This window comes from Cynocephalus volans, chromosome 15, assembly GCF_027409185.1.
Source record: "Cynocephalus volans isolate mCynVol1 chromosome 15, mCynVol1.pri, whole genome shotgun sequence".
NCBI lineage: Eukaryota > Metazoa > Chordata > Mammalia > Dermoptera > Cynocephalidae > Cynocephalus > Cynocephalus volans.
In genome coordinates, this window is record NC_084474.1 from 19,325,240 (window position 1) to 19,344,684 (window position 19,445).

The 19,445-nt window shown below is 37.0% G+C and overlaps 1 protein-coding gene across 9 annotated transcripts in view; it reads right to left on the minus strand.

Annotated features, from left to right (window-relative positions):
* Window positions 1-19,445, minus strand: part of ASPH (aspartate beta-hydroxylase) — a 222,123-nt gene that overhangs the window by 154,680 nt on the left and 47,998 nt on the right. For 5 of the 9 annotated variants that reach the window (XM_063079426.1, XM_063079425.1, XM_063079430.1 and 2 more), the window contains 2 exons: window positions 15,504-15,545; window positions 1,442-1,534 (listed from right to left, as the gene is read on the minus strand). In XM_063079426.1, the coding sequence (XP_062935496.1) occupies window positions 1,442-1,534; window positions 15,504-15,545 (135 nt within the window). Of the gene's footprint in view, window positions 1-1,441; window positions 1,535-11,628; window positions 13,194-15,503; window positions 15,546-19,445 lie in introns of those variants that run through there. The other 4 variants (XM_063079431.1, XM_063079433.1, XM_063079434.1 and 1 more) reach the window with 3 other exon arrangements.

A 19,445-nucleotide genomic window follows, 5' to 3' on the forward strand; every position in this document is an offset into this window, starting at 1 on the left:
CAACTTCCCGTGACTTTGCAAATGTTCTTCCTCTCCCCTGGAGAGGGCTGGTAGAAGCAGAAGCAAAACTGCAAGGGGTTAAAGAATGAGTGGAAAATAAGATGAAAAAGCAATTACAGATTCTTCTTTCAGAAGTCTGGCTATTATAGTAGGAAGAATTAGATGGCAGACTGAAATGTAGGGCTCAAGAGGGGCTTTATTTTATTGTATTTTTATGAAAGTTCTGTGATTGTGTTTATAGAATAGGTGAATGGAGTCAGAGAAGGCAGAGAAATTAAAGACCTAGACAAGAGGAAGGTTGAGAAGGCAATACTTAAATCAAAACAAATATTACCAAAAAGTTTAAAAGGAAGAGCAGAAAGCAAAACATACAGAATTTCAGAGTAGGTACTAGCTTTGAAAAACAAGATTTCTTAATTATGAATTTATTTAGTACAAAGTAAAATTTGAGGTGCTAAATCCAAAAACACATTTAAATAACAAAATTTAAAATTCACTCCTTGTTCCAGAGCCATGGCATGATTATAACAATTCTACAGGAGTGGGAGAGAGACAAATTCTTCTAGGATTATGATTAAACAAATAACAAAACTCAGAACCACATATTGATCTTAAAAGGAAGGAAGGAAAATCAAATATTCATCAGTACACCATGATAAAATCAGCCAAAGTACCATTTGTACTCAGTAAAGTACTTAAGTTGCCAGCAAAGTGTCATACCTAACACTTCCAGTAGATGGCACAATAAAACCAAATTTCTTGAGAACTGTATGGATGAAAAATGTGCAGAAACACTAAATAGTACTTTATAATAAGTATGATACCATAAATAGGAAATGACAGCAATGTATTGAAATTTCATTGACTAATTTATTAAAATATTTCAGGATTGTCCAACCTATGAGTCATAGGCCCATGGATGATTACAGATACCTGAATTATCTATCAATCCATGCAGATACAAAACAGACTTCACGGAGGATCACAGGGGGGTCTGAGAAGCCTTTTGATGTAGACAGGAGACCCTCATATCAAAAAAGAAAAAATCCACTAGACCTACTCTACTAAATAAAGCGGCAAATTTTGCATTATACAACATTGGTGTATAATACGTGGCTATATTTACTTTCAATGTAATCTGGCACAGTAGTGCTGGAATCAGAATCAAGAAACATAGTATTTAATTCACAATGTTCCTGTGTGGTCTTGGTCAAAGAACAACTTAGCCTTAGATTATTGATCTCAAAAATGAAAATCACCCTGTGCAAATTTTTACTAGAACAAATTTACTATAAAATTTCAGAAAAGAAAAAGTAGTTCATTATTCTGTAAACAATGTAAAACAAACTGTGGGTAAAACACGATGCTGTCAATAGCAAACAAGGATGCCTGTCAGGCTAAGGTGCATCCCGGTGGGATTTCGAGGACAAAAACAACTTACCTGTCCCCAGGTGAGCCTGCTCCTCTGGCTCAATGTGCAGCTCAGCCTCTTCTGGTGGCACTGTTGGCTCTGAAGCAGATTTTTCTTTAAGTCCTGCATTTTTTATTCACAAAATTAACTTAAGCTTTTTTTTTTTTTTTGACATATTAAACCAGGAAAAATAATACTTGTATTCTCAAACATTAATAGTGTAATTCATAGTTTCCAATATTACACACTTAAAAATTAATGTAGGAAAATAGTGTGCTCTTTAATTTCACAAAGGCCTTTAATATCTCTTTGTCTGAGTCAGCCTTTCATTTAAAAATTAATAAAACAAAAATCATTACTTAAATTATTCATGAATCTCTAACATGTATGGTCATGACTACACTTGCCAAAAGTTCAGTGTGGACCTTTAATTAAGGTCCTCTGCGTTCATGTGACTGACTGATTCCTCAGACCTGAAGTCTGAATTCAGCGATGAGACAACAAAGATGCACTTCAACTCTGTCATTCATGTGCACTCCATATTTTAATATGTACACAATTATTATTCTTGAAAAACAACAAATGATTAAAAATGAGAAGTCCTACATAACCCGCTATTTACAGTCTTCCAAAGGTTACACCTACCAATAATCATATGATTCTATAACAGTTAAAAGATATGGGGAGAAGTTCCTTTTCTTTTTACAAGTCCTAAGGAAAATAAGACATCACGGCCTCACTGGGAATCCTGGCCCCGGGCTGTGGCTGGAGGGAGAGTGCTGCGCACGGCAGGAACCACGGTGAAGGTCAAGACAGACGGCAGAGGCGGTTTCCTAATCTTACACACCTGTGTCCAGCTCTTAAGGTACAAACACGACTGTAGTCTGGAAAATTCTTATTTCAGTGTCTTTTATTCTTATTATTTTTGCATTCTTTACGTCTTCCCTTATCATTCCCTTTTCTATATCTCTTCATTTTTCTCTCATTAGCAAAAACATATTGCCACATTCCTCTTCCCAAATCTTAAAAAAACACTGAGGCAGAGATACACAGGACCTCACGGCATCACTTATATTTCCTCTACTTATATCCAACACTACAGGAGTATTTAAAAAGTTTACGGAAAAACAGAATTAAAAAATAATACAAATCCTCCCATGAACTTTTAGAAGTACCCTTGAACTTTCACACCAAATCCACCACTAGCACAATTAACACATATCGTCGTGTGTATACACTTGAGTGACCTCTAAGTTAAAGATTCCAAAGGGATCATAAACACCCACAGGTCCTGACTGTAGTTCAATTTCAGAGAGTGGGGGGCAGGGACAAAAGGCTAGTAAACCACATCACATTTCAAATTCAAATTCAAGGCTGAACATTCCCCTGCCTCCTTCCCTTTAAATAATCCATTCTTACATCCTTCAGCTGTTAATGGGACAGGCATAGAATTATTCATTGCTAAGTTCTGCTGAAGGAATGGGGTAAAGCTTAAGAATCTTTAGAATCTCGGCACTCTGAGCACCTCAGTGAACACCTGAGACATAAAATCAGCCAGTGACGGATGCTCCAAAACCACTTGCCGAGGAGCTGCACACCCCCAGTGGTGTGACCACTACACTAGTTCAAATGGCTGCAGAGATTTCTGGCAGGGCCAGGGCTCCTCAGCTGCTGCAGAAGCAGGAAAGGAGACTCTCATTGACTTCTCCATCTCTCTGCTCCAGCATCCATCACTTCAGTACCACAGGCCTAGCTTGCCTGGGACAGTCCCAGTTTACATCTTTTGTCCTGGAACTATTATTTCACTCTCACAAGTATCTCAGATTGGATGAAAAATTACAGGGCATCCTTCCCTGATCCTATACATAAGAGGCTTTCAAACTGTGCCCCATGAGTGCATGAAGCAATGAAATATTTTCCCACCAACAATAAAGATTTCAACTGTCTGAAAACCTCACTGTCACTGGGTTTTGAGAAAGGTGTCATTTGAAAAAAAACAAGTGTAATGAAATCTACTAGTATACCAATATTCTGACATACAGTGTCCCTATGAGCTAGCTTTAAATCAACTGGGAGTTATTGTCTCTATAACTGAAACTGTAAATCATGTGAAAATCATAGCAGGAGAAAGCAAAAGCATGTAATGGGAAAGAATTAAGCAGTTTTCTGTCCGAAAAGGCAGCTGAACTATACACTTATTAATTCCTGGTCACAGCTATTTCCAGAGGTGAAATCAGCACAAAAATAAATACTGTGAACTTCAAAGAAGCTGAGGATTATAACAACACAAATGCACCTCGAAAAGTTCATGGAAAAATAGAATTAAAAGATAATATGAATCTTTCCATAAACTTTTTAAAGTACCTTCATACATCTTCTTCCCTAGGCCCCTATAAACTTCCTAAAATTTAACAGAAACACATTCTAGACTAGAATTGCTTTAATAATCCATATGGAAAAACTAGCCCTACAAGCTTCTGTTCTGATGTCTCCAAAATTTTTTTGCCACCCAAACTCATTTTGGTTTATACTATTTGAGGCAAAAAGCAAAAATTAAACGAGAAAAATAAATGCATATGAAGTCAATTCACAGTCAACAGGAAGGCTTTCCAACTAGATTTATGATGAGGTACACATGGCAAGCATGTAGCACCAAAGTAAATATTCAAAACGATGTGATAAAATGAGACCCAGCAGTTTTAATGTTCCAGGGGCTGCATTTAACAAAACAGGAACTTACAATGGCTTGAACAAGCAGGAAGTGCATCAACTAACTGGACAAGACGTGGCGAAGCAGGCTGCACTCAGTACTGGCTTCAGCCCCAGGCTGCAAGCAGAGCTCTCCGGCTGCAAGCTTCTCTCTCAAACAGGCGACCTCCAGAAGCAAAAGGACCATCTCCTGCTCTTCTTCTTCTTTAGGCTTGAGAAAATTTCCTACAAGTTCCCAGCAGTCTTCCCTGCCAGTTTTCACAGTCAGCACTGGGACCCATTGCCACTCCTGAGCTGGCGAGAGGAACAGGATGACCACAGCTGCCTTACTATCACTGTCCAGGGACGCCTGAATGCTGCCAGTCTACCACAATGGCCACAGTATGGTTTGGAAGATAGATCAATTCCCTTAAGATATCTTGTTTTTAGTTCTTTAGGCTTATCAGATAAATTAGGAAAAAATTTTTAAAGTTTGCATTTAATAACTATGTAACTGTTCCTCCAATTTTAATTAAAAATGGAAGAAGCTATGAAAGTAAGTGCAACAGCACTGTATTTTTTTTCACCAGCCATTCATAGCAAATCTGATCGTCCTTCACAACTACACTAAGCCCAGTGTTAGCTCACTTTATTCACTGCTGCCCAACTGCTCCTGACCATAATGAGAAAGTAAGTGTATTTTCTCTCATAAATATGCAATAGTTGTAAACTTACTAAACTGCATACTGAATTCATTTATTCATTCAACATATTTAGCACCTATTAATGCAAGGCACTGTTCTATAATAAATGAACACACAACACTCCTACATGCCAGGGGAGAGAGCAATTAAAACAATAAGTAACATGAACACATATTTTGAGTATATTGGATGATGGATGGTCTGGGGGAGATGTGGGATGGGGAGTGCCAGGGCATTAGGGAGAGGAGGAGCAACTATTTACAATAAACTGAGAAGGGAAGGACTCACTGGTAGCATTTCAAGAGACTCCTGAAGGACCAGGGACCTGGCCACGTCAGTCACACTGGAGAAGAGTGCTCCAGGTAAAGGGGACAGAAAGTACAAATTCCTCAGCTTGGTGGGAGGGGGAGCGAGGTGGCCAAGGTGCGAGCAGCAGAAAGGCCTGGGACACTAGATTATGGTAGCTGTGCTCTAAGGGAACATGAAGGATTCACTTCTCATAAGAAATATATGCAAGCTGCTCCCTCAAGAAGATCTGAGGAAGAATCATAATCAGTATTTTGCTTGGTGGGATTTCATACACCTAGCCCATAAAAAGCTAAGACATTTTCAAAAACTAGTTTATCATTCTTTGGCTTACTAATTCAATATCGTACAGATTAATAAAAATTTTGGTCTTACCTATCCAGGTTACTCCAGCTGCTGTTTTTAGTGAAGGGTGAACACTCAAGACTGCTGCTGCTTCAAATGCATGCAGTATAACAGTACAAATTAATACAGCCCAAGAAGAAGGCTAACGGGTACATGAAACTTGAGAAATAGTCTGGAAAATCAATACACCAGAAAGGCACACATACTAACTCACCATGCTAATTTTTGTTGTTGTTCCTGGCTTGTATAATCAATGAGTAAAGATCTTGTATCAACAGCAGTCCCAGAACTTATGAAAATTCTGAGGCTACCAGGAACTAAAAGCTGCGCCATCATATACAGTAAGAGCCATTCCAGACTCAGAGCATCTTTACATGATCCAAGATGGACAGACAGATTTTGGAAAGAGGGTGATATAAATCACAAAAGAATTAAACACTGCCAAAAAGCCTGGTTCCAGGACCAATGTAAGGACTCCTCAAAGATCAGAAGGAGTGAACACAATCTAACATCTTGCAAAATACAGTTAAAGGACGTGCAGCAGAACATGGTGTGTAGGAGCTCAGGCACTTGAAGACCTAGAGGGCCGCCTGTGAATTCCATTTGGATTCCATCTTGAGCACATTACCACTGCTATGATTTTGGTTTCCACAAATACAGAAAAGGCATAAAAAAGTACCCCTTAGAAGGGTTTTCAGAATTAAATCAGATAATTTAAATCTAGCAAATACACATTTCTGCACCAATTTATTTTTTTCCTTTATTTCTTCTAAAGAAACATTTTCCCCCATCCTCCTCACATGTGAAATGAACATTGTTACAGGCACCTTCCAAGGTAGTTAAAGCACACTACAATTACTGAAGAATCTTCTGGGTTCTCCTTTTTTAAAAACATTTTTCTTCTTTCTAGTATTCTTCAACAGTATGTACACACCTGGAATATATTCAATATCTGTTTTAGATATTCACCATTCAATAAGCAAACACTGGTTGCCTATTACTGTCAGTTTCTAGGACAGGTGCAAGAGATAACTTGTAGTCTGGCAGCAAAGTCCAGGGATGAAGCAAGGTGACAAGCAGGATAACTGGAGCACGCAGAGTCCAATCACCAGGAGGGTCAGAGACGCCTAAGTGCAGCTGTGATGGCTGGGGTGGATCCTACAGCAGGGCAGCCAGTGGCCTGCCACACAGAGCGGGCATGCATTCTAGGCAGAAGGGATAGCGGTCTTGCTGACAGTAGCTGCAATTCCGTTACTTTCTCCCTCAGCCCTTTGTTTAATCCACAGCATGTCACTGTTGGCGCTGCTTGCCCCTTGCTCACTCGCATCCCCAGAGCTTTGCCCAGCCCCTGGCGCACTGCAGATACTCAGGAATGTTTGCTGAATGAGCCAATAAATGGGAAATACAGACAGAGCAGGTGGGTATTTATATAATTATCAAAAATAATACAAAAACTGAGTTAAGTATATGTTTCTTCCTGTAATCTCTTAGGATAAAAGGGAAGTAACATAAAGGCAAGGAAGATGTAAATGAAAGGTAGACCTCTATGACGTTCGTACAGCTGAATTAACATGGAGACACAAATATATTCATAAAGTGAAATCAAATGAGGTATGAAATCAGAACAAAGAAATGGATGACTTTGCTCTTGGGGCTTACAAAACCGAACCTTTTGCAGAGATTGATTACTATGTAAACATGATAGCCAAACCAGCAGTAAAAATCCAGATCATGTGGTTATGTCCTCAGGCAAATGAAGGAAGAAGGATATGATACAGAAGATCGTTACTAACCCAAACAAGATTTTCATGAAAATAACTATGGGTCTGCTCTATAATACAGACAATTCAGTTTCCTAAGAGCAAAAATGTTCTGTTCAGATAGGACAGGGGAAAATGGAAAGAGGATGACAACAAAATAAACCTGATTTACCTGATATCAACATGGTAGTTTTTATTGCTATGTCAATATTCTCTTATATTCTTCCAACTGTCTAAAATTACCGCTGACCAAGGGTTGGGGTGGGATCTCTCTACTCCCTATGGATTCTTACTCTGAAATACCCACTTTGGCCCATCCCACTAAACTCTTTTTATTTGGGCAGGGGCAGAAGTAGGAACGGGATGGGAAGAAGGGGAAACAAACCACATGATCTGCCTGTTTTTAGCAGAGCTGAAGCGTGGTGCATAAACACTCACTGTGCTGTCCTGCCACGAACCTCCTCCGTTTCTGGTAAAAGCATGCAAATTTTCTTCTGGGGAACCAGTTTTCCTTTAGCCAACAGTTTTAAGGAAAGGCATTCACATGACCCAGGTCTTGCCAGTCACAGCCTTCTTACCCCCAACTCCACAGGGCTAGGGTTAAAGACGAGCACAGGCGACTCTGCTGAGAGGAGACCGACATTCCCGAGAGCCCAGAGATGCAGAGGGTACCCAGATCCAGCACAGCCAAAGAAAAACCCCAAAGCTACCATTGGGCTTTTTAATTATGTGAGCCAGTCAGTGTTTTTTGTCCATGTTAGCTAATTTGAATGGATTTCACACATGGAACCAAAAGAATTCTGGAGAATACTTCGAAATAAAACTAAATATGTTCCTAATATCCTGAGAAAAAATGATGAATGACTTTTTCCATAGAAACATAGTTTCACTGGCCCTTCCGGAACTGGATTATTTGGAATTAAATAGGTTTTTGAGAACTGGAGTAGAAAACTTCCAAAGACCATAAAATCGTGTCTGTGGAAAAATGTGTTCTGAATACAAAACGAAATAATAAGTTTTCCATAATTAAGCTGGTTATTAAATTTCTCAATTGTACCTTATACTTAAGACTGTAGTTTACTTCATAACTTTTTCTATCCTTTACATTTCATATCTTATATTTTCATGCTGTAGCAGTATCCTTTAAAGAACTAAGCATTCTTAAGGTTTTACACATATGTAACATTTACAATTATTTTCATTCACCCTCTCGATCTCAGTAGAAGAAATCTGGATCCAGTATATCCATTTCACAAAGATACATTACGAAAGACAAAGGAATTAGGTATTTATCTCACAACCTGTTGACAAAAGTACGAGTAGAAGTTAAAGCTTTGGTGCTTCTAAATCTCTAGGCACTGACTGAGACACCTTGGTTGAGTTATCACCATTATTCTACTGAAGAAAAAAGGAAACAGTGTCCAGCAATGTGCCAGCTGCAGCGTCAGCTCATTCTTACAACCATCTTGAGGAATAGGTATTAGCTTCAATTCACAAATGAGGAAAACAACCATTTCCAAGTTGCATTTTACAGTGAAATATTCTGAGTAACAATTTTGAGAATTATTACCAGTGGGCATTAACAGGAGGAGCATTAGAGGACCCAGAAGAAAGGATGCAAAATCAAGAGACACAGCCCAAGTCACCAGACCCTTTCAAGGAAAATGACTGCTACAGTTAACTTAAAACACTTAAAATTAAAAATCATACTTGCGTACTCTCTTTCTTTACTCCCTTTCTTTCCTTTTTTATAGAAGTGTCTACAGAAAGTCTTTATTATCCAGGTAATTATTATGAGAACCTCTGAAGTTACAAAGATGCATATTTAAACAGGTCATAATAATACAAAATATTCTCTATGAACCAACCACTTACAGAGTTAACCCAAGTAGTCTTCCTGGATTAACTCTCACATTCATGCTGACCGATTTATGTCCATTTCTGTATTAGTCTCTTTCTCCTTGAGAAATGCTGAGGACCATCTGCTTACAATGCAATTCACTCATAAAGTAAAACTGGAAATCTTATAAAACAGCGTAAGATTTCAAGAAGTCAATTACAAATGATGTTAGAAATAACTAAAATTTATGCACAAAATCATTAACAAATGAAACATAGAAGTTAGATATTGCAACAAATGAAGAAAAATTTTCAATGATGATGTAAGTCCTTCGAAAGAAAGTAATTTGAATACAAAAGGATAAAAAAAGATTCTTGAAAAAACTGATAGGCACTCAAATATTTTTGTAAAACTGACTATGATGACTGTGCTACTCACATATAAAATATTATCACACAAAGTTAAAGAAAAATTATGCCAAATATGTCATTTAAAAAATTCAAAGTATTATCTCATAATGCAACTTAAATCAAAATGAGGTTAGTGACATGACAAAATAAATTTATATTCCAGTTATTTAATTTTCACTTTTCAGGTCTTCCCCAAAACTTCTGACACCTAACTACTTACTATTACAAATTTTTTGTCCCGGTTTTTAGTTGATTTATTTTAAAAGGGTAATATTTCTTTTCTTTTCTTTTTTTTTTTTTTTTTTCTTTTAAAAGATAACCAGTAAGAGGATCTAACCCTTGTCTTGGTGTTGTCAGCACCACGCTCTCCCAAGTGAGCTAACCGGCCATCTCTATATAGGGATCCAAACCCATGGCCTTGGTAAAAGGGTAACATTTCTGATTTTAATTATCTTTAAGATAACAATATGAAATGGAACAATATAGAAATAACTACCTACTAAATAAAAAGTGTAAAACTGAGAGTGCAAACAATTTTAACCCATCGATCATGACCAAAAGCTTATCTTGTAGTAGGTTTTTAGATGAATCGCAAATGCCAGTGCAGCTGGATAAAGTGTGATCTCAACTTCAATAAAATTCAGTTGAAGCCTTCATTTACTGAAGGAAAGAAAAGGGAATGAAAGGTGAAAAAAGAGAAAAAAGAAAAAGAAATCAAGTTCTAGTTCACAAGCACTCTTGAAATATCTTAGTAGAGAGAATTCCTGAGCTGAGAGTCAAAGGAAAATCAATGAAAAAAATCAATCACTTCAAAGTACTTTACCAAACAGCAACAGATAATGCTTTATATGCTTAAGCTCATTATGTTATCCTAAAATTTTTTCACTCACTTGCTCAGAATTTAGCATTTATATATTGTCTGCTCCATAGCCACTGAATGTCAAAAACCAAGGTAAAAATTACTAGAATGCTCTCAGTAAATGCAATTCTAATTCTCTGTCTTTCCGCAAGGGAGGAAAAAAAAAAAATTGTGGAGAAAGTAGCACTTAAAATTTTGTACATAAATAAAAGAATTGATCCATTTATCTCAGCAGTAAGATCTAACATCAGGATATATTTTGGAAGTCTTGTAACTTTTATATGTGTGGTGAGCATCTGTTTTGCTTCTTGTTTTGTCCAGTTCTTAGCAGGAGTCTCCCTCTTCTTGTTCCAGAAGCCATCTTTCCTGTGGGAAACATTTCAATCCCCACCCGACAGCTTTGTGCACTGGAGTGAGCCCAGGAAGACTAACCCATCCCCAACTACAGGAATGGTCACAGATGTTCTCCAGGTTTAAACAGGCCAGCCAGAATTCTCCCACAGTCTTTTCCCCCATAGCCACCCCAGAAAACTGCCTCTTTGCCCCAGGACTGGTAAATGAAAAAGATGTGGTGTCTGGGGCCTCTTGAGAGCCGTGGTGGTAACATCTGCATATAGAATAAACCCAGGCAGAAACCAGCAGAGCCAAGATTTGGGAAAAGAGATAGGAAGAAACAGATCTCTGATTACAGGTCTGGACTTGGGATCTATTCACCTGAAGCCAGTGCCCCTGTATTTGCCAAGCAAAGGAGTCATTGAATTCCTTTGAGTTTACTGCATTCTTGTAATCTGTGAAAACAACAGCAAAATCCTGACTAATCAACATACACAACTTCAAAGGTACCACCTGTTAAAATTTCTTTGGACCTTAGTTGTTACATAAGAAAATAATAGGTTTGGGTTAGATAGAGATATTGGATTAGATATTTTCTAGGATTTCCCTTTTGCTGTATAACTCTATTACTTAAGTTGGAATTTTTTGTCAACTAAATGTCTAAGTGATCTTAAGCAGGAAAAAAAGTACTAGCATGTAAGAAAAAGGTACACAAATACCTTCAGAAATATTTACACTGAAGTTTACTCATTTCTTATTTGCAATATCTTTAATTAGGCCAAAAATCTGTTTTTAAGCTTTCATAGAAAAAGAGAAGAAGTCTTTTTAAAAATAAAATCTTTGTGGCAGCACTTCTGTTATAACAAATCAGGTTGCTCTTCTCAATATCAACTAACTGCATTTCCCCAACAGTCACAATTAGATATTTAAAACTCCATGTACAGAACAGTACAAACCACTTATAGAAATGTATTTCTTATTGAAATTTCATTTTATTAAATGTTTTCTGATGAGCTAGATTCTGATCTCTAGATAGACCTCCAATTTGCAATTCCTTAGATATGGTGAACAATTATGACACAATCAAATATGACAAATACAAGCCACTCAACCCAAATAATTGAAAAGCAGTGTGATATAAAATGAAAGCATGTCCTAACCTGAACTAATTAGAGCCTCTCAACAACTATTTTGAGGCTGCAAAGCTATAAGAAATAAGTGTTCTGAAACTGTTCTAAACAAAATTCTCTTTTGTTCATGACTATATCCAGGGTTCTGAGACCAGTGAATATGGTACACAGTGAACCCTGAGTATCTGCTGGATGGCAGGAGAAGGGAGGGGTAAGGACAGGTAGGAAAGGAAGGGGTGGTCGAGGAGGGGTGGAGTGAGGGGGCTTGAAGGGATGAGGAGGGAGGTGAAGGAGATGGTAAAAGACTGGGGGAGGAGAGATTAGAAAAGGGGAGAGATGCTGGGAGGTAAAGGAGACCTGAGAAGAGCTGAGGAGGGGGTGGCCCCTGAGAGCCTGGGAGCTGGGGGAGTCTGAGGAGGGAGGCATCGTGGGGGAGGCACAGGAGCCTGGGGAGGAGCCCATGGAAGAGCTGGGGGTAGGAGGAGAGAGAGGGGGGAAAACAGACAGGGAGGGGAAAGGAAAGGGGAAAGGAAGTGAAGAAGGAAAAGGGCAGGAGAAGTAGAAGGGAAACAGGGAAGCAGGAAGGGGAAGGAGGAAAGAAAGCAAAGGACAAATAGAGAAAAAGATGACTTCCTGTCTACCAGAACATTCAGCAGACTTGAAAGTTGTAAGTCACTCTGCAGAGAAACACGATGTAAAATCTCAACATTCTTGTTTGTTTACCTCCAATGAAAGTACTCAATATATTAATAAATCCATTACAATTCACATTATTCATATACATTTACCTGAATATAGGATCAATAAGTTAATATAAATAGAAGTTATTACATAACATTTTTTAAAAGCTTCATCTTTTAAACCTAGAAGCATGAGACAGTATATTTAAATTTCAAAGAATTTACTTATTGAGCACCAACAAATACATTCAGAGGCTAAATACGCATCTTCCCCCCAACCGGAGCAATACTGAATGTTCTATGCCCTGTAGCAGCAAATCATAATAGACACCACTGCCACTGCCTGGGACGACGACATCAGAGCTTCAATTCTTTGCTTTCTGGTTACTTCCCTTTGCTGAGTGTGTAGGTCTGGTGGAGCTTCTCATTTCCTTTCTGTCATCTTTGTCTCTGGATGCCACTTTACTAGAAATATCCTTTACATTTCTTGATTTCCCTCTGTTTTCCTTGGCTTTACTACTTTTATCTAGGTTCATTTTCTCCTTCTCTCGGTGATTTTTACCCTTAGGAGACTCTTTCTTGGACATATGTGAGTCAGCACTTTTCTTATCCTTCCGGTCACCCTCTTTTTCTTTCTTCCCTTTTTTCCTCTCTTCATTTTTACTTTCCTTCCTTGACTCAGGTTTCTCTTTTTCCTTCTTGAGCTCTTCCTTAGTGAGTTCTTTAACTTTCAGGTTTTCCAATCAAAGGAAAAAATGTTTATTGACAGCATCTCTTAATTCATAGAATAGCAACTTAGTGAAAAAGTATTGTCTTTATTTATCTCCTAATACACAGGAACTACTCATTCAAAAAGTTACTTTAATTCACTAATTTTTAAGTTGGCTAAAAACAGATGCAAACCTCTATACAATATCAACTATAAAAGAAATGCTAGAAACTTGCCATTCTATTTTTCCAGCTTGAAACATGGTATGACTTGTCTTAAAACAAAGTTAACATGCAATATTACTAAAGTGAGTCCATCTATAAAGGCAGCATTTTACACAAAGTGTTAACAATTCACACTACGCAATTATACTGACATAATTAAAGGAATACTGGCAATGTAAGAACAAACTTTTCATAACTTGTATTTGTGCAAAAATAATTTAAAATTTTTTGAACAAAAATTATATCCATTAAATACATACGTTTACAATCCCTGAAAACAAATATGCACAAATGAAAACTAAATACCATTTTATTTTTTAACTAAGCAAAAACCAATTTCCATGCACACGAAATTTTAAAATCATTATCTATAGTGTTTAAAATGGTAAGTGGAATTTCTTTTCTGCTTATATTCAACATCATAAAACCAGTACTCCTTTAAGTATGTTGCCCTGTTAACTTTCGTGGAGCCAATCAAGCCAACATGTGTGTCTTCCATGTTTACAAGGGAGAAAGAGCACTTAAATGGAATACAAATGTAATTCTGCATCTTACAGAAGATACTACTAACAGTGGTTAGCAAAAGCTCTTTCATTAGGAAATCATAAGAGAGGGTGTTCACTGTACAAGAGTGCTTCAAAGAGTTCATTTGGAAAGATTCGTATTATCTTTCAATTCTATTTTTCCACAAACTTTTTCACGTAAAATAAAGTATTTGAGCAGCAACAAAGAAAAAAATTTTTTAATGTAATAAAATGTGGAAAATGTTTTTGTCCATCAAAATCATGGAAATTCACATAGCACAAAATGTCATTCAAAATGAGCATTGGATTTGTGTTGCTCACTAAAGGAAGCATTGTATCTTTCTAAACAGTCTGATAAAATCTTGATTAACCAACAAAAATATCACATGGTATCTTTCTGTTAATTTTTCCTGAAAATCTTATTAAAATCCTGTAATACAGAACAGCATTCATACAAAATCACTCTCAATCTTCACTCTACTTCAATGCTCTTTGTAGAGCAACACAGATAATGACTTTGCAAAAGAGTAAAATTTGCATGCAACGCTATCAGATCTTATGCTGAAAACTGTTTTTTTTTTAAATTAAATCTTTAATGTTTAATTTGCCTCCCTAGATTAAGACGTAAAATTATACTTTATTTATCATTTATTTCATCATTACTTACTTAAGAATAAAATGATAAAAATTCTTTCTTCCCGGGAATTATTCAGGTGGGATACAAGGTTAAAACATTAAAGTTTCCTAATCTTAAAATTCAAATACAAATCACAAAACCCTGCAAATCACACAGTGAAAGTCTCACCTATGCATATTTCACCAAAAAACAAACTACAAACAATATACCAAGCACTTGAACACAGGAATATCACAAGTTTATTAAAAAACATGCACTTTGCCCATGCCCCTCATTCCAAAGGACATAAATATTTACATGTGAACAAGAAAAACCACAGGGATATAATGTAGGGCTGTAATAGTGAGCTGTTAGCCTACATATAATGGTTGACAAGTATAGTAATTTTTAGCAAATTAAAATATCAAACACAGCAAATTCTATACCAACATAATGCAGTGCTCCAGATTATAAACCTAAGTTTTCATTTTACTTAAAACTACAGATTTGAACACACTAGTTTTTATTGTGCTCTAAGACAGTGTTATTTAAAGAAATTAAATCAATCACAGATGACTTCATTTTTTTCCAACAGTAATTCAAAAAGTCAAACTAAGAAAGGCTTTAGATAAGCAATGTAGAATGTGTATATGTAAATTTAATGTTATAATACATGTCATGTTATTACAAATATGATATTGTTATAATATATATGTACCTTTAATTTAAAAACTGTCAAAGTTTTGGTAAGATAAAAAGGAAATCACTTAAAAGTATAGGCTTGAGGCAGGTCTTCAGTAAAGACTTGGGAAAACTGCTTATGACCTAAGGTGCATCCAAGACCAAAAAGCAATCATGTTTAGCATTAGTAGTTGCATTTACATAACATATCCAGAAAAATGTCATGCATTTTCAAGCATTAAACTTGATTCACTCAAGGCTAATTTGAAAAACAGAAAAATACCTTTAGCCTTAGTTTTTCTCTTGGCTACCCCACCGGTTCCTTCTGTTGGTATTTACAAGATGAAAATAGGTTATGAACAGAGAATATTAAGGGAATTAAAAAATACGTATCTATAAAATAGTTAAAATCAATGCCTCCATGAAACAAATTAAACTACTTTAATTCACCATTACAAAAAAACACTACTTGAACATACAAGTATCTATTATTTGTCACTTCAAAGCCTTACTTTCACTTTTCACAACACATAAATGACTGTAATCAGCTGGTGATTTAGTCAGCTTCACAATTTGCTTGAGACTTTCATGAATTATGGTCTTTAGAAGTACCCAATTACCACTGGAAATGGCATTTCACTCTTGGTTCTGGACTTCTGCTCAGGTCACAGATGATCGATTACAAGCACAATGGCCATATTTCCTTACTCAATCACACCTGCCATCCAAAAAGGATAGCACAGCTTGACAGAATTTTCATTTTTACTATATGAACAATTATTGCTTCCCCTCATCATTTCAAACTTTCTTTAAAAAAAAAAATTACACAAGCAAATAAGAATTTCACTCTAAAAACTTTGCCACCACTTTCTAGTTCTTCTCTTGGCAAATGAAAGTTCTGAGAATTTATTTTTGACCCTCTAACAAGTGTTAATATCAAATACCTCTCCGTGCACTCCTATTCCAATGAGGCTATACTTAACTATCCCACTAAACTGATTTTCCCAATTCTATCTCCTGGTCACATAAATGCTATTTTATATTTATAGGTCAGCAAGCTTTCTAAAGTGGCATTCCAAGTTGCCAATCCATTTCTTAGACACATCCACGTTGGAGGTGTGGTGCTCACTGTTCATCTCCTGGGGGAGGGGGCATGATGCACAACCTGTCACTCAAGAACTAAGGTCTAAGGCGTGGTCAGAAGAAAGTCCCCTGAGGCCATGTGACACTTACTCCTGCTGTACACTGTAGAACCCACTCCATGTGTTTCTCAAAACCATGATAATACTCCCACTTTTAGTATGAGATGTTTGTACTCTTACAAATTGTGCAAATCACCCTGCATTCCTAAATTCCCTCCCTTTTCTCTACTCACAGCAATTTGTTTCCATCAAATGGGGTAATCCATTTGAGAACGGTAATTTACTTTGGTTGAAATATCACCATCATCATTCTTCAAAAAAAGTATTAGTATGTCTTACCACTGTCCACATCTACAAAAAGGTGACTAACTATTCTATATGGCTACATCTGTCCAATTACTTGAACTACATAGGTAATCATAATCAGGGAGTGTGTATAACAATTATTTTTCACAGACAAAACTTGATTCTTTCCTAAACTCTGTCAAAAACAGCATGCCAGCTTATAATTCAGACTGCTATCTTGGACTACTCCCCACTAAAGCTTATTTCAGAATAAAATATCAAATCCGTTTTGTAATGCCAACATTTAAATACATAGGTATTACTCAATGTGTAAAAGAAATCAGCAGAAAGCATTAAAATACACTTTTAGGACTGCTGGCATCCCCTTCCCTCACCCCTGCATGTGCTGGCATGGCAGGCCCAGATTTTCCTATTAAAAGCAGAGTTATAAACATCACTACCCACCCACACTGTTAGGATCTAGTCAAAAAGAACTACAATGATGAAAAGGCTGGAGTTAAGTCATCATGAATAAGCCAAAATATTAGATTAGTATGAGATTAGCAAAACAAAAAAATGAGGAATACCTCATTTAGAACTCTCCCAGTGGGTATAAATCCTTACAGTGGTACAAATTAACAAGTGCAGTGTATCATATAAAATTCCAAAGAATAGAATCATCTAGGATGCCTTTTCAGAATGTAAAAAATAGTCAATAATTTTTTTAACATTTTTGACCTAATAAAGACTGAGCTAATAATTTAAACCACAATTATTGTGTTCAGTCTCTGAGAGCGTACAGACATGAAGAAAACACAACACCAAAACCAGGAAGTCAACAAAGGAGCCCCCAAGTAACAATGAAACAAGAGGACCTTCAAGAAAAAAGTGTTCTAAAAGTCAAACACCCAGTTTTAGGAAGGAAGGCATGAAAAAAGATTTAGGATAAGGACACCACTGAATTACAGTAGTTACTAAATGTCTCCTAAGGTTCTTCAGATTAGTTTCACAAGTAGAAGAGGCAGTCAGTCCCCTCAAAAGGATGAGAAAACACAGGTGGAAAGGTAGGTGACCAAAACCTACAGTGCTCATGGGGGCGTCCCTTACCCCTAAGAAGAAAACTATCATCTACACAACCTCCCAAGATTCTGAGGGGACAGAAAAGGAATAAGGGTTTGAAGGATTACGTCTGTGTTTGTGTTTTTGGAAACCAGAAGTTGCAATGTCTGAAAACAGTCTGAGATAGTAAAAAAAAAAAAAAAAAAAATGTTGTGAATTGAAGAGAGAGGATGCCAATGAAACCCAAGCCAGAGCTGACCGCCTTCGGAAAACAGAAAGCAAAATCACCTCTACGAAGGAACGAAATGACCCTGGAAGATGGAAGGGCATGGAAAAGGCTTAGAATACCTACTAAAGAGAACTGTCAGAGCAGTAAGCACCCCACAGACGTTCGATTCAGGAATATTCACAGTAGATATTTTTTCCAGCAACAATGTGAAGCACATTGGAGGAGAAAGGAGTCTGTGGTAACCCAGGATTGGTGACAAGATGTAGAGGAAGAAAAAATACAAGTGCGAGAACATCTGAGAAGTTGCCTCAGAGAAAACCACAAGGCAAGTATATAATATAATACAGACTGCTTTTCTACCCTTAATTCTTGAATTAAATTCATCATTTGTAACTAGGGCTGATGTGGATTCTCCCTACAGTGTCAAATATAAGCAAGTATACCCTATTTTTCTCCTTTTCTCTCTTTACTACTGTAGGCAATGCCCGGGAAAAAATAAGGTGGGGGAGGGGGAAGGGTAGAAGGAGCTAATTCTATCAAACGATAAAATTCATGACAACACATGGCTCTTTTAAAATAGTCTCCAAGTTGTATGGAGAAATTTCGATCAATTAGAGCTGAAAAGGAAGCACCTGGGTATTCTGTAATCCCTCTAAATAAAAGTTGCTTTTACTATTAGAATACATTCCAGTATAAGACAGTCATGAAAGAAGCTTTAGGATGTGGTAAAAGTAAAAGAGAATGGCAAAAAAGTAACCACAGTATCACTTTATTTCCACCCTTGTATGTCTATTCTGATGGTTTTTAAGGTGATTATTGTTAACAGCTCTGCTGGCTATTTGGGAATTCCTATACAGAACTTTGAAAAAGGCAGGTCTGTATTCTTCCCTTAGAACATAAGTGAGTTGCCTAAGGTAATTTAGGCTATTTTTCCAACTGCCTCAGAGCCGCTATGTCACACACATTTTCAAAATGGAGTGTTCTGCCCGAAATTAATTGTCTGAATCATTTAAGCCAATGGTTGGACCTGTGGTTCAGCCACATGGAATAGACATGATTTTAGAAAGCTGGCTGGCTCCATTATAGACAGACACAGTAGCTACTGCAGACTTTCAGACAATTGGCTCTAGAATTGGCAGGCTCGGTATCACTTCAAACTCAGGTCATTTCCATCACTCCCACAGTCCCTGGTGTCACTTTGAGCCTCAGTTTCTCATCTTCCTCCTTCCCATACTGGAACATGATAATCATTTCAACACTGATTACACATTGCAAAACGAGGCCCCAAATGACTTAGTAATGGTCCTGTGAACTGGGCAGACTATAGCTTCAGAACAGATATCTAGTCTTGGTAACATGCATGTCAGGACACTACACCAATTTCCTATTAAGTTTTAAATAGGTGTAATGATAATGTCATAGACATTCTTGGAAAAGAGGAAGCTACAAACCTACCATAAGAAGTGGGGAAGGAAGGATAAGAACATAGAGAACTGAAAGACCAAAAGAA